The sequence below is a fragment of the Labrus mixtus genome, chromosome 23 (genome assembly GCF_963584025.1).
Source record: "Labrus mixtus chromosome 23, fLabMix1.1, whole genome shotgun sequence".
Classification (NCBI taxonomy): Eukaryota; Metazoa; Chordata; class Actinopteri; order Labriformes; family Labridae; genus Labrus; species Labrus mixtus.
Genome location: NC_083634.1, coordinates 18,405,753 through 18,418,797, shown reverse-complemented (window position 1 = coordinate 18,418,797; position 13,045 = coordinate 18,405,753). Strand labels below are relative to the sequence as shown.

Below are 13,045 nucleotides of genomic sequence, written 5' to 3'. Positions count from 1 at the left end.
AGATCATCTTCCCCGGGAGGGGTTTTTATCTTCTGACTCACCTCAGACGTTTGTTGCACAGCCAAAAGGATGACCATAACTCTCGTGTGTTTTAGTTTTTAGCAGAAATAGTGCAGTGACTCACATCTCTCCCAGAAGACCTCACAACAACCAAAACAACAAGAAGCAGTGACACAGAGGAAATCTGACTTTTAATTCTCTGCAGGTAGGCGTACATCGCTCTCTGTTTTGGGTTTTTAAAGGATTTTACAACAATATAGAAAAAAACATTTCAGTGACAAAAATTTACAAAAAAAAGGACAAAATATATCTTTATGTTCTCTACAAGGAAATCCAACACATTAATGAAACTTTTACTGCGGGCATGAAGGACACATTCTGTACATTTGGAGAGAAATTCAACCTTTAAATATTAGAAAATCTCAATAAAAGAATGGAAACATGGACTTTTGGTTTTGTTTTTTTACCCCAAGGAGGCCACACACACATCTCAACACTGGCTGTAAGAGTCAGGAGATGGAAGGAAAAGTAAGTAAGTAAAAAGATGTGATGTGATGAATGTCGCCCTCTTGTGGTTAAAACTTGGTAACGCCCTTATTTGACAATCCTGAAGTTTATCTTTCATGCAGTTTGGCCAGTCTTCGGAGAGTCTGATCTCCCAAAATGTAAAAAAAAAAAAATATATATATATATATAAAGTGTGCACAAGAAAGTTATCTTGCGCACAAACCATTAAAATCTTGCACTTTTTGGGACTTCTGAGACAGTCAAAGAAGACAAGTTACATGTTTTAAAACCCGTTGAAACAGCCTTCACTTCCTAAAATTAAGGGTTTAAACAAGTTATTTTTTTTGGGGTGGAGGAGCAGCAGGTCCAGCCTGACCCTCTAACTAACAGTCAAAAGGAAAACCTAAAAAGCCGAGTCCTTCAGAGGATCCAGCCCCCTGAACTGATTTCTTTTCCTTCTGAATTTGAACACATTTTATTTACACAGAAATCGCACAGAGATAATTTCCTGAGTAAGCATTTATCCGGTGATTTATGAGTCATCGAGGTTCAAACCGGACACTTTTAGCTAAATAATTTCTTCCTCTTTTTGACTTAGAATCCTTAAATCTGAGTGTGGGACGAGTCCACGTCTGGACCCCGAACACAAAACACAACAATGTAATCTGCAACTGTCAATTTAAGATATGGTATACAATTTTAGACAAGACAATTGGGTTTAAAATAAGGTCACAATATTCACCAAATAGTTGCTTATTGGCATGCTAATCAGTAGCATATTGGCTGCTTATTAGCCATTAATTAACGCTTATTAGTAACTTATTCTACATGTGCATAGTCTATAGCTCGAGATATAAAAATCATGCAGTAAAATGTAACTGAGCAGTGTCGGTCATACAGCGGCCGTTGTCAACAGAGCGCACAACGAGCGCTTTTCTGCCCGGAAATAACGCTAGGACATGTGGCCTTAAACTCCTTTTTTAATGCTAATAAGTAACCTTAACGTGAAATAGAACCTGAACGTTTTCAACAACAAATGGAAACCTCCTCTGAATGACAAATCACCAAATCAATGCTCACTTCTTGGACGCACAAATCGACTTCTCCTGCTTCGATTCGTCCGTTGTTCAGATGCCCTTTGCTTTGTTTGAATTCCCAGATGATATTTACAGAGAACGCAGCTCATTGCAAGTCAAAGAAAAACGACAATAAACCAACAAAGAGAGAGAGAGAGTGGATAACGTGTAGTAGAGTCCATGCAGGTATAGAGTTACTTATGAGGGTCTAATACCAGGTTTGTAAAAAGAAGACTACATCCTGTACACATGATAGACATCACAAAGATTACTGCATCCATTACAGGTAAGCACTTTACCTTCACTCACTCGTATCGGTGTTTCTGTCCGAGGACGTTTAGCTTCAAAATATGCACGTTTTTTTTTTTTATATGAAAAATGTCTTTTTGTATCGACGTTTTCTTCTGCAACTTTTTTTTTACTTTTTCATGCTTTTTGTGTCCACACTAATGCGCATGATGTGTTCAATAGGTGCTAAAAAAAAGTTGGAAATTCCAACGTCCATCTGGGAAAACATTTGCAACAGGATGCTTCTTCAAGTTCAGAAGTTTGTGTGGAAATGAATAACTGAAGATTTTCTTAAACCAACACCCAGTTTATAGTCCGGGAAATGCTGTGGACATTTTGAAATGTAACAGGAACGTTGACAACTTTTTCCTCAAGATTGTTGACCGCTTGAAAGGAAAGGAAGGCGTTCTTTCCCTCCCTTCCATCATACCATCGTCTCCGAGCTCGAGCCTTTCCCGGTGAAGAAGTCCCAGAAGTTGGACACCGTGGACGGTTTGCTCTCCTCCTGCGGGGTCTGTCTCACCCAGATGCTGCTCTCGGTCGAGCCGCTCAGACTCGAGCAGCTGCCGCTCCTGCTGCCCCCCAGCGTGAAGCTGAGCGCGTGGCCCAGCGGGCCCCTGCGGTCCGGAGCGTCCACGTCCTGACAGTGGACTCTGGAGGACGAGGAGGGCGAGGAGGAGGGATGAGCCAGGCTGAGCAGGTTGTGGTGGGAGTGGAACTGACGCATGTGGCGGATGGATTTGCCTGGAGGGACGTCGCCTGGAGGAGGGAAACAAGAAAGATCAAAAACAATCATAAAGCAGCGATGTGATTTCTGTTGGATTGATCTGAAATCCATTTTTTCTCAAACACACCAAATCATTTAATCATTTGTAGTAAAAAAATAAAATTAAAAAGGATCAAAGTTAAGAATTTAAATAAAAAGATTGTTTAATAAAACACATTTTATGGGTAGAAAAATGACTTTAATATTGACTGTACAGGATGATAATGCTCTCTCTTACTTCCCTTCAGTCACAGCTAGGGGGTGCTGTGGCTGCATATATAACTCCAGCACATCATGCTTCTAAAACAGTGAACATCACACACTGTTTCAACACTTCACAACTGTTAACATTTGATCATTAAGAGCTTAAATATACAATGATAAATATTCGAAAACTAAATCACATCCTCTAACTCTAAATACAATGATTTTCCCCCCTATGGATCGTCATCTTGAGACTAACAGCACGATGACATAAACAATTAGGAAACATGGAAATTCTCTCCTCCAAAAAGTGTTTTTCAAATGTGAAACATTTTCTTTCAAGGCTTTATATGCGATTTTTTGATCCAGCAGATGTCGACCTTGAGCACCAGCATGAAACCAAAACAACTCGCGCTGCCTTGTTGTGTTAGCATGCTAATGCTAGCGATCTTTATTATGCTCGTATCTTCACACTGCATGTAAATTTACCTGAAATGAGCGTGATCTAGAAACACAGTTAAGCAGTGAGTACAGTATGTTATTCTTCTTTTCTCTAGTCCCTCAATTAAACAACTTTTATACGTGAGGGGAGGAGTCAGCCGGCCGTCCAGGCGATGTAAACAAACTGAAGATAGGACTCTGAAAACTCTGAAAGCATCACAGACAGTAGGACTCGGGTGTTACACCCATTGTAGACAGTCATGACTCACAGAGTTATTTTCAGAGGATATACTGGATTTATACATTTAAGTGTGAAAAATCAAATATAAAGACTTTAAATCTGAATATTTAACACTTTCAAATTTTTCATTTTCTCTACTTTTGATCTCGTGTTCTCATTCCCGACGTTCTCACCGTATCTGTGCTCTTGTCTCTTCCTGTTCTGGTTCAGTTTGAGCACGTTCAGGAACACCTCGCTGGTCAGGCTGCCCTCGCCGCCGCTGCCGTCGGGAGGGAAAAGCGGTGACGGCGGCTCCAGGGGAGACAAACTCCCGCTGGACGCTCCCACAGAGTCCAGAGACACCCCCGTGTCCCGCCTCCCCCCGGCGTCACTGCTGCCGTCCACCGTCAGATGACTGCCGCTACAATGGGGGGGGGGGGGAATAAAAAAGTTCAGTTACCTGATCTAAACCACTTCATTTGGCCAAAACGGGACTGGTTGTCATGGTTACCTGAGTTTCCTCCGCAGCAGGTAGTCGATGATGTCGGGGTCGGTCTGGATCAGACTCATCAGGACCTCCTGCTGCAGCTCCGCCGACACCTGCAGGGGTCAACATGACGCTGTTACCATGGTTACTGTGACAGATTAGGCCATCGCCTGGGCCATGACTTGACTGACAGACATGACAGACGATGACATTGGAAGCAAGAGGGGGCGGGGCGGGGCTAGACGACACCCGGGAAGAAGAGCTCAACAAACTGTTTCTCTCGTCTCGGGGTTCTTCTTCATGTTTCTTCCTTCGCTTCACCATTTTTGTTTGTTTACGTCACGTGCAGAGCGCTCTTTGCTCTCATTGGTCGACTTTAGAAAGAAGCTATAATCATGCTTATAACATGTTTAATGACACCTTTAACAATATCTACGTCCAGGATTAAAGGCTGTGAAATGGGACTCTAACGAGGGCGTGATTTGTTACCGTGAAAAGCCGTCTGTAGTTCTGAACGAGGACCAGAGTCACGCTGATGATCGAGTTGCTGTCCTCGATACAGATGGCGTACGGATTGGAGTCCCCTCCCCTCTCTCTCTGCAGCAGGTTCGGACCAAAGATCACAGCCAGGTTCGCTGCTGTCATCTTGTTTCCACAGATCTGAAAGGTAAACATATTGGAGTTTTTGATTCTTTGTTTCACACTAGGCTCCTCCCCCCTTCATTCTTTTTCCCTCCATCCTGAGCAGCGGGCGTTGGGCGTCGTACCTCCTCGTCGTTGGTCCCGATGCTGTCCTGGGCGTAGCTCTGCACCGTGTGCAGCAGGCTGAGGAGGCGCAGCAGCGTGTCACAGTTACAGGGAGGGAGCAGGTAGAGGAGGTGCTGCAGGAACTGAAGCTGGTCGGATCCCCTCAGCACTGCAGGACGCACAGAGAGAGAGAGGGGGGGGGAGGGTTAGTCTGATTTATAGGCTACAGCTGTTTCTACAGTGTGTATTTGGCATACCAGAATTTCAAACTTTAATACATTTCTAGTAAAAATCAAACAAAATCACAATTTGTTCCGATGCCATGTCAACAAAAACAGAGGTCCTACTCCTATATCTGGAAATTTCTGTGGTTAATCAACAAAAATTGCAAGCAGACTCCTGCACAATGTCTGAATTGCAAAAATTTACTCTCTCTCTTCTGCTTTTTGGTCCCAAATGAGACCGAAGATCCGTCCTTTTCAAAGCTTTTCAGTACAATCAATAATCAAAATGATAGTGCTATTTAACACGTTGTATTGAAGTATAGACATTTTGTTGACACCCACAGTCGGCGTGCAGGAAGGCGGGGTAAAGCTCTCGGGACAGCAGAGGGTCCGGCATGTCTCTGAGGAACTCTTTGAGCAGCGCTGCCACGTCGTGAACACTCTGCTCCTCGTCCAGCTGCACGTCCACGCCCACATCAAAGTCCTCCCGCAGCTGAGGTACACACACACACACACACACACACACACACACACACACACACACACACACACACACATAGAAACACACACACACACATAGAAACACATGTACAAAATGGTGAATTTGCACAGAAGACAAAGTCATGGAGGTCAAACAGCAGTCAATTGTTCCCAAAAGATGAGATTTCTCCAAAACAGGAAGTCACACATCATTATTTTTATACTCAGAAGTGGAGAGCAGAAGGACATGAAGGACATGAAGCACGGGACAGTGAGTCACAGGAGGATTTACACTAAATGTCACGACCGCAAACTGAACTCAGGATGTTTTACTACATTCAAATATCATCATGTTTAATGTGGAAAATATTTAACTGATATCAATAAACATGTTAAATATATATAAATATAGAAAGTCTTAAAAATGAGATCAACTTTATTAATCCGATGAGGGGAAATTCAACTTTTCACTCTGTTGTTGAACATGCTACACACACACATGCACAAACAGGATCCTGTGGACTAATGGAGAGATGTCAGAGTGAGGGGGGCGACCCACAGAGGGCGCTCCTGAGCTGGTGGAGGGGTTTAGTACCTTGCTCAAGGGCACAGAAAGAGAACTGGCACCTCTCCAGCTACCAGACCAACTCCTGCACCAGGACTTGAACCAGTGACCCTCCGGTTCCCAACCCAAGTCCCTACGGACCCGGTGAATTATTTCTTTATCATGGGATACCAAATGGTGTCATTTCCGATATAACAGAAACAATCATTACATGAAAATTTGGGTTTCTCTAGAGTCTAGACCAACGGTGCATCTTGTTTTCTCACACGAGCGGGATTTTTAGCGTTAAAATTACGAAAACAAAAACTTGGAACCAGCAAATGTCCTCACCTGTCTCACTCTCTTCTTTGAGCTTCCGACTCGGAAAATCCCCACAGTCTGAAGACCTGGGGATGCAAAATGGAGCAAAGATCTCATCAAGTAGAGTTTTTAAAAACATATTCTAAATTAACATAGACACCCAGACTTGAATCTGAATATTAAGAAGAATATCCTAAAAACACAGATCTCTAGGTTAGCAGCCTCAAGTGAATAGTTTACTAATTTTAGGGATTCCAAATGGCGCGAGCAGTACGATACACATCCCGCGTCTCACCATGCGTCTCGATGTGGCTGCAGCACCTCTCCAGCACGCGGGGCACCTGCCTGTAGATGGGGTTCAGGCTGAGCTTGGTCTGCGTCTTCCCCTCCGACGAGCCGCCCGGTTTCTTCTTCAGCTCCAGCTCCGCAGGGTGAGAGAGCTGCAGCGCCTCCAGCAGGCGAGACTGAGACTCGACGAGGTCGGAGATGGAGTCCACTGACAGACCGCCCTGCAAGGGGGAGGGGACAGATGTCTACTATTACAGAGGGCAGAACAAACACCTAGCTGTGGGAGGGGCTACTGCCCTTTGTGATGTCATGAAGGGAAAATCTCCAAACGGCCTGTTTGAGCACACATTTTCTGAAAGGTGGAGCAGGGAGAAGACAGAGAGGATGGACATTTCTCATGATTTGGGGGTTTTGAATTTTGCATAATATGTGTTTTACTGATTGCAACTTGCGCTTTAGGCGTAAGGCTGCCTTTAAAAACAACCTCCAAAAACCTGAAGGATTTCAGAAAAAACGTTGCAGAATTCAAACATTTACTAAAATTCTTCTTCACTTCTATTTCACCATTTCAAAGAACGATTTACATCGTGCCACTTTAATTTAAAATCCGAGTCGTCAGGAACCTGTGGGAGAGGAGAAGAAGTTAAAGAGATACCGAGAGTCTCGGTACGGGACAGTAATGGAGGTAAAGACGGAGAAAGGTGACAGAGAAAGAGGAGCAAGGACGGTGAAAATGACAAGAGAAGAAATCATCATGAGGAGCACTGGCAGGACAAAAATGGAAATTTAAAGATTGATGTCAGGAGCAGAATAGAGGAGTCATCACTCATCCCGACGTTTGGATCCAATAAATATGTGAGTGTCTGAAATCCAACGGCACAAGAAATATAAATCAGCCGCGTGAGACGTTTGAATGCTTGTTGGAGGAACATCGAGTTTCTGGGGGGAATCTCAAACAGCTTTTCATTTTAGCAACCAAATAATCACCAGAAATGACGGTCTGTGGAGACGTGCCAAACGTGTCAGAAGGCGTCAAATTCAACCCTCTGAAACCAAGAATCTGAATATCTATTTATTTAACCTCAATTAAAGTTTTTTTTTTTTTTTCAGCCTTGGGGAAGACACTCAACCCCAAGTTGCTCCCGTTGCTTCATGAATGTGTATGAATGGGATTAGTCACTTCTGATGGTCACTTTACATAGCAGCCTCTACCATCAGTGTGTGAACGTGTAGGTGTGACCTGCGGTGTAAAAACACTTTGAGTTAGTCAGAAGTTCCTGGTCATTGCAGGATTTTATAATGTCGCCCTCCTTTTTCTTTCTGTATGTTATACTGTGTTGATGTAAAACTTTGTGACCTTTGTGCTTGATGAATAAAGTTTACTTGCATGCTAAAAATAATGTGGTCTGGATTAAATATGCAGTGTGAAATCAGGACACAGCTGTAACCTCCTTTTCCAGTTAATAATATCTGACCTGCGTCATGGCGAGTGTCAACAGAATTTCTCTTCTACACTCATCTCGTCCCAGTCGTCGATTTCAACCTTTACTCCGGCTGTGTACGCTATATGTCACTGGACGACCGCAATAGTTAAAACACCGCCACACTGGTGCTGCGGCTTCATCCGTCAAACTAAAGATCTCTAGCCCAGTGATGTCAGATATGTAAACAGAAAGCTGTTACAGTCCAGACAGCTGTAAGAGGGTGAAGTCAGAGTCCCATTTAGCCGGTGATGGATTGGAAAACTTTCCCGACCTCTCTCTACCAACCGACCACCACTGTTCTTTAAATAATGACTCAAGGGAAAGACGGCTGCTAATGTAGAGAGGAAATACCCATGAACAAGTTCAGACTCTTAACGTCCGTCTCGACTTTAACAGGAACAACTATCTTCACAAAATATACAATTTTTTGCAACTTGCGCTGCATTGTTGTGTTAGCATGCTAATGCTATCTTTATTATGCTCGTACCTTCACACTGCATGTAAATTTACCCGAAATGAGCGTGATCTAGAAACACAGTTAAGCAGTGAGTACAGTATGTTATTCTTCTTTTCTCTAGTCCCTCAATTAAACAACTTTTATACACGAGGGGAGGAGTCAGCCGGCCGGCCGTCACGGCAATGTACACAAACTGAAGATAGGACTCAAACATCACAGACAGTGGGACTCGGGAGTGTTACACCCATTGTAGACAGTCATGACTCACAGAGTTATTTTCAGAGGATATACTTGATCTCTATTACATTTAAAGGTCCCATATTCTTCTTTTTCTGGTTTTATATGCCCTTCAGTGTGTTTTCCATGTGTCCTGTGCATGTTTAGGCACATCTATGTGCAAAAATTCAAAGTCCGCGGAAACGCAGCTTCTCCTACGTCCTCCTGTTAGCTGTAGCATTAGCTGCATGTAACGCTCGGTTCTAGCCCCCCTCGAAAAAAATTTGCCAGTGTGACGTCTTGTCAGTGTGAGATCACTGATCTAAGTCCATTGGCTTGTTGTGGCAAGCCCAGCAGCTCATGTTGTACGCCCGTTAACTTCTGTAGCACGCCCACGATATGCCGTAGCCTGCGGTAGCACAGTAGTGCTAAGGTGCCAGGCCGACCAATCAGATCAAACTTGGCACACGCGGGGACTCTGAACGTGGGCACTTCAGAGCCTTAGAGAGAGAGTCAGAAGCGAGCCGGTGCATGGAGCGGCAGTACATGAAAACATACTTTAGTAGGTACATAGATTAAATATACGAACACCAATCAGGGCATAATATGACCTCTTTAAGTGAGAAATATATATAAAGCCTTTAACAAGTTAATTCACAGATCCTACTTGTTTTTTGTGTTATTATCTCTATTATTATCTTATCACATGTTTTTCTACTGCTCGGCTTTCCATATAAATGCGCAGTGTTTGTTTGCCACAGTGACTGATTCTGCAGACCTGAACTTGATAGCTCAGGTTCAGGTTTGTTTGCTATGCTCTTGCGGCTGTAATGCCACTCATTACAAGCTTTACATAAGAACGGTTTCCAGATCAGTGTGGGGGGATTACAGGGTGTGATGGCCTCAAGCGGAGAGGGTTCACACACACACACTAAACTAAACACGAGCGCAGCATTTTTTTGGTCGTACAAACACAAAACTGGGCAATTCATTGTGAAAATGTTTTAAAAAAGAGATAAGAAGGAAACACAAACAGACGTCTCTTTTTTAAGCTAACATGACACTAAATCTGGCAGAAAGAAATACCTGCCTTGCCAGATCAAATTTTTCCAATTATCCACATCGTTTCCGATAAATCACTGCTTCAAATCTCTCCAAACACAAGCATGGACGTGCACCCAACAAATAACCGCTGCTGCCTGAGTAAATGTGGAATTTGGCAAGAGCAATGATTAAGTTAAAACTGCTCATTTGCACTTGAAGCACAACGAAGTTAAACTGTGTCAGATGTCAGAGATCACTTATCACATCCCAATTTATTTGACTTACCTTGGAACTAATTTCACATATTATTTACTCACTTTCTCATGGCCGGATTAATTATTGTTTCTGAGATGTTGAAATATTAAGGAACCAAAAAAAACGGACCAAAAGCCGGGTTTTTACACCACAACTTTGGTATTTACAGTATATAAGTATCCACTCAATCAGCTGTCTCTCTCACCCTCCTCCGTCCTCGTCCGATGTTGTCGAGAAATGTAGGCGACATCGGTTTGTTCGGGTATTCAAAGATGGGCGCTGGTGCCACCGAGTTTGCTGGCGGCGAGCTGGGGCCTCCTCCTGTGATTGACGAGGAGTTGCTCAGCGGTTTGCTCCCGTTGAAGAACTGTCTCTTCTCGGCCCTGAAGCGCAGAATGCTGGCCTCAAGATCCAGACAATCCCGCCTGCTCTCCTTCAAGGCATCCTGCCGCAGCTTGTAGGCGCGGTCGTTGGCGATGACCTGGGAGAGGGGGATGCCGAATGCCTTGGGCGAGGATTCTGTAGGAAACACAAGCAAACAAAACACAAGTTATTGATTGTTTTCCTCGATATCACTGATGTGTTACTGGAGGATCAATTCTCCTGTTCATTATTTTCTAATATGAAGAATAAATAAAATCATTGTGTGTAAAAAGAAAGCTGTTGCTTTAGGTCACATAGGATTATCGCTCAAGGAGTCTTCCTCCTACGAGACCTTTTGAGCTAATTTTTTACAAGTTCTGCAAGACAGAAATTCAGTACATGGTCCAGCAAAAGGAAACATATTCTTGTAAACGAACTATATAAGATATGCCCAATGTCTAGCTGATGTGAAAACCCATTTAGTGGATGTGAAAACCCAATGTCCAGCCGACGACAAAGCTATTGGTTTAGAGGACGTTACACTCCAACTTTAGGCCGATGTCTAAAAGTTACGCCAAGTTGAGGTCAAAACCCTACGTTTATATGACATCAGAACCCATAATATAGTTGACATCAAAACCAATTTATTAGTTGTTGATACTCAATGTCTGTCAGACTTAAAACACAATGTCTAGCTGACGACAAAACAAATGGTTTAGGGGACGTCACAGTCCAACTTCTAGCTGACGTGACAACCCAATGTCTTTTTGTCATCAGAGCCCAATGTCTTATCAACGTCAAATCCCAACAATTATGTGACCTCACATCCCAACCTTTAGCTGATCTCAAATCCCAATGTCTAGTTGATGTCAGAGCCCAACATCTAGTTGACATCAAAATCAAACGTCTAGTTCACTTCAAAAACCAACATCTAGTTGACGCTTAAAGCCACCGTCTAAGATAATGAAAACCTACTTTCCAGTAGACCTTCAAACTCAAGTCTAGTTGACGTAAACTAGAACTGTACACATTTGATCAGTCTACACTTAAATAAAAAATACAACATTTTGCTTCACAATGCAAAAGTGCAAGCTCAAATATCTACAGATACATTAAGGTGCATGCACCAGGGCTTTGTCCTAGGACCACTGTTATTCACAATATTAATTAACAGTAATCAGACAAAATATTCTTAATCAAAATGTAAACTTTCTACTGATTCACTGTCAGTTACAACAGGCTTCAATGCTGCAATCCTTCCTGTTCACCAGCCTTTTTGCACTATTTACATCCGGCTCAGAACATCTATGTCAAGTTGTAAACTCAGTGATCCCAAAGACCCTCACAGGAGAGATTACAAGTTCAAGAAGAAGAGAGGTATAAGAATAGACAATGGATACATAGAATAGGGAAGAGAAGATAATCCTGTTAGCCGCAAACCAGACATCACACTCAGTCTGATAGAGGCTTACACCAGTGTAACAGGCGGCAGGTAAACAATCAGTTAGCATAACAGTGTCATGGCCAGGAGCTCATCACATATCTACAGCAGTTTCAAACACACACTGATTTTACTAAAAGATCTAGTTGGAGCGATGAATTAAGGCAAAAAAGAACCAAACAAAACTCTCTTACAGATTGACAAAATAGAGCAAGGTGCAACCATTATGTTCAATGAAAGTTAATTATTCTACATTGCAACTCCAGTATTGGTAAAAAAAAAAATAAAAAATAAAAAAGCCAGAGAAATAGTAGTTAAGGCAAATAAATAATCATTGATTTATGGTTAGCCCGATACATGACATTAGTCTTTGCTTAGAATCCTGTTTTATTAACTTTTTCTTAAAACGAGGTGGACAAAAAAAATCAACCCTCTTGTGCGGCTTTTCCTCACGTTTTGTTGATGAACTGTAAAGTAAACCATTTATTGCCCTGCGACTTTAACCCCTAATCCTCTTACACTGTGCAGGTTTAAAAGGAGTGAGCTGAACTTGCCCCCGATAAGGAAATTACCTTTAATCATCCTATAGAAGGTGGATGAACATGTCCTAAATAACAGCCCTTTACCATGCATGGGAAAAAAGGAACTGTACATTTGTAATGCTCCTTTAATGACTGCTCTGTCAGCAGCTCTCTGACCTATAATTAACCCAAGTCGTCACTCCGAAAGATTAGAACAGAAACGGACTCAACACAGCAATTAAAGTGCTGCAGTTAATTTGTTGTTGGTCCGGATAAATATGCTTTTAGGCCGCCAAAATATATTGCAACTTCAAAATGTGGGGTCATTGAATAAAAACAATAATTAATCATTTACTTAACTCAAATCCAACCCTTCAGTTCCCTATAAACACATGAAAATGAAATTACTACAGTTATGTGCTCTATATTTATGGTATGAGTAAAAAGTTAATTTTGAAAGCAAGTAAAAAAATCCAAAAACAACATGTATCAAGAATTTCCATTAAGCAGACTACTGCACTAAAAAACTGAAAATCATCTCATGCTCAAAATGTTAAAGGAAATTGCTCATTTCTAAGAATAGAAAATAAGGGGATATTTTGAAACAACAAACTTCTTTGGGGTAAAAAAAACAAACTCTAACGCTGTTTGGTCTAAGACCATTTTACAGA

The 13,045-nt window shown here is 42.3% G+C and overlaps 1 protein-coding gene across 2 annotated transcripts in view; it reads right to left on the bottom strand.

Moving 5' to 3' along the window:
- Window positions 1-166: 166 nt before the first annotated feature.
- Window positions 167-13,045, bottom strand: part of arhgap36 (Rho GTPase activating protein 36) — a 50,605-nt gene continuing 37,726 nt past the window's right edge. For both annotated transcript variants that reach the window (XM_061031710.1, XM_061031711.1), the window contains exons 4-13: window positions 10,255-10,568; window positions 6,601-6,814; window positions 6,336-6,391; window positions 5,303-5,453; window positions 4,757-4,905; window positions 4,479-4,649; window positions 4,014-4,102; window positions 3,697-3,923; window positions 1,431-2,630; window positions 167-1,385 (exon numbers count right to left, since the gene is read on the bottom strand). In XM_061031710.1, the coding sequence (XP_060887693.1) occupies window positions 2,296-2,630; window positions 3,697-3,923; window positions 4,014-4,102; window positions 4,479-4,649; window positions 4,757-4,905; window positions 5,303-5,453; window positions 6,336-6,391; window positions 6,601-6,814; window positions 10,255-10,568 (1,706 nt within the window). In that variant the 3' untranslated portion in view covers window positions 167-1,385; window positions 1,431-2,295. The remainder of the gene's footprint in view (window positions 1,386-1,430; window positions 2,631-3,696; window positions 3,924-4,013; window positions 4,103-4,478; window positions 4,650-4,756; window positions 4,906-5,302; window positions 5,454-6,335; window positions 6,392-6,600; window positions 6,815-10,254; window positions 10,569-13,045) is intronic.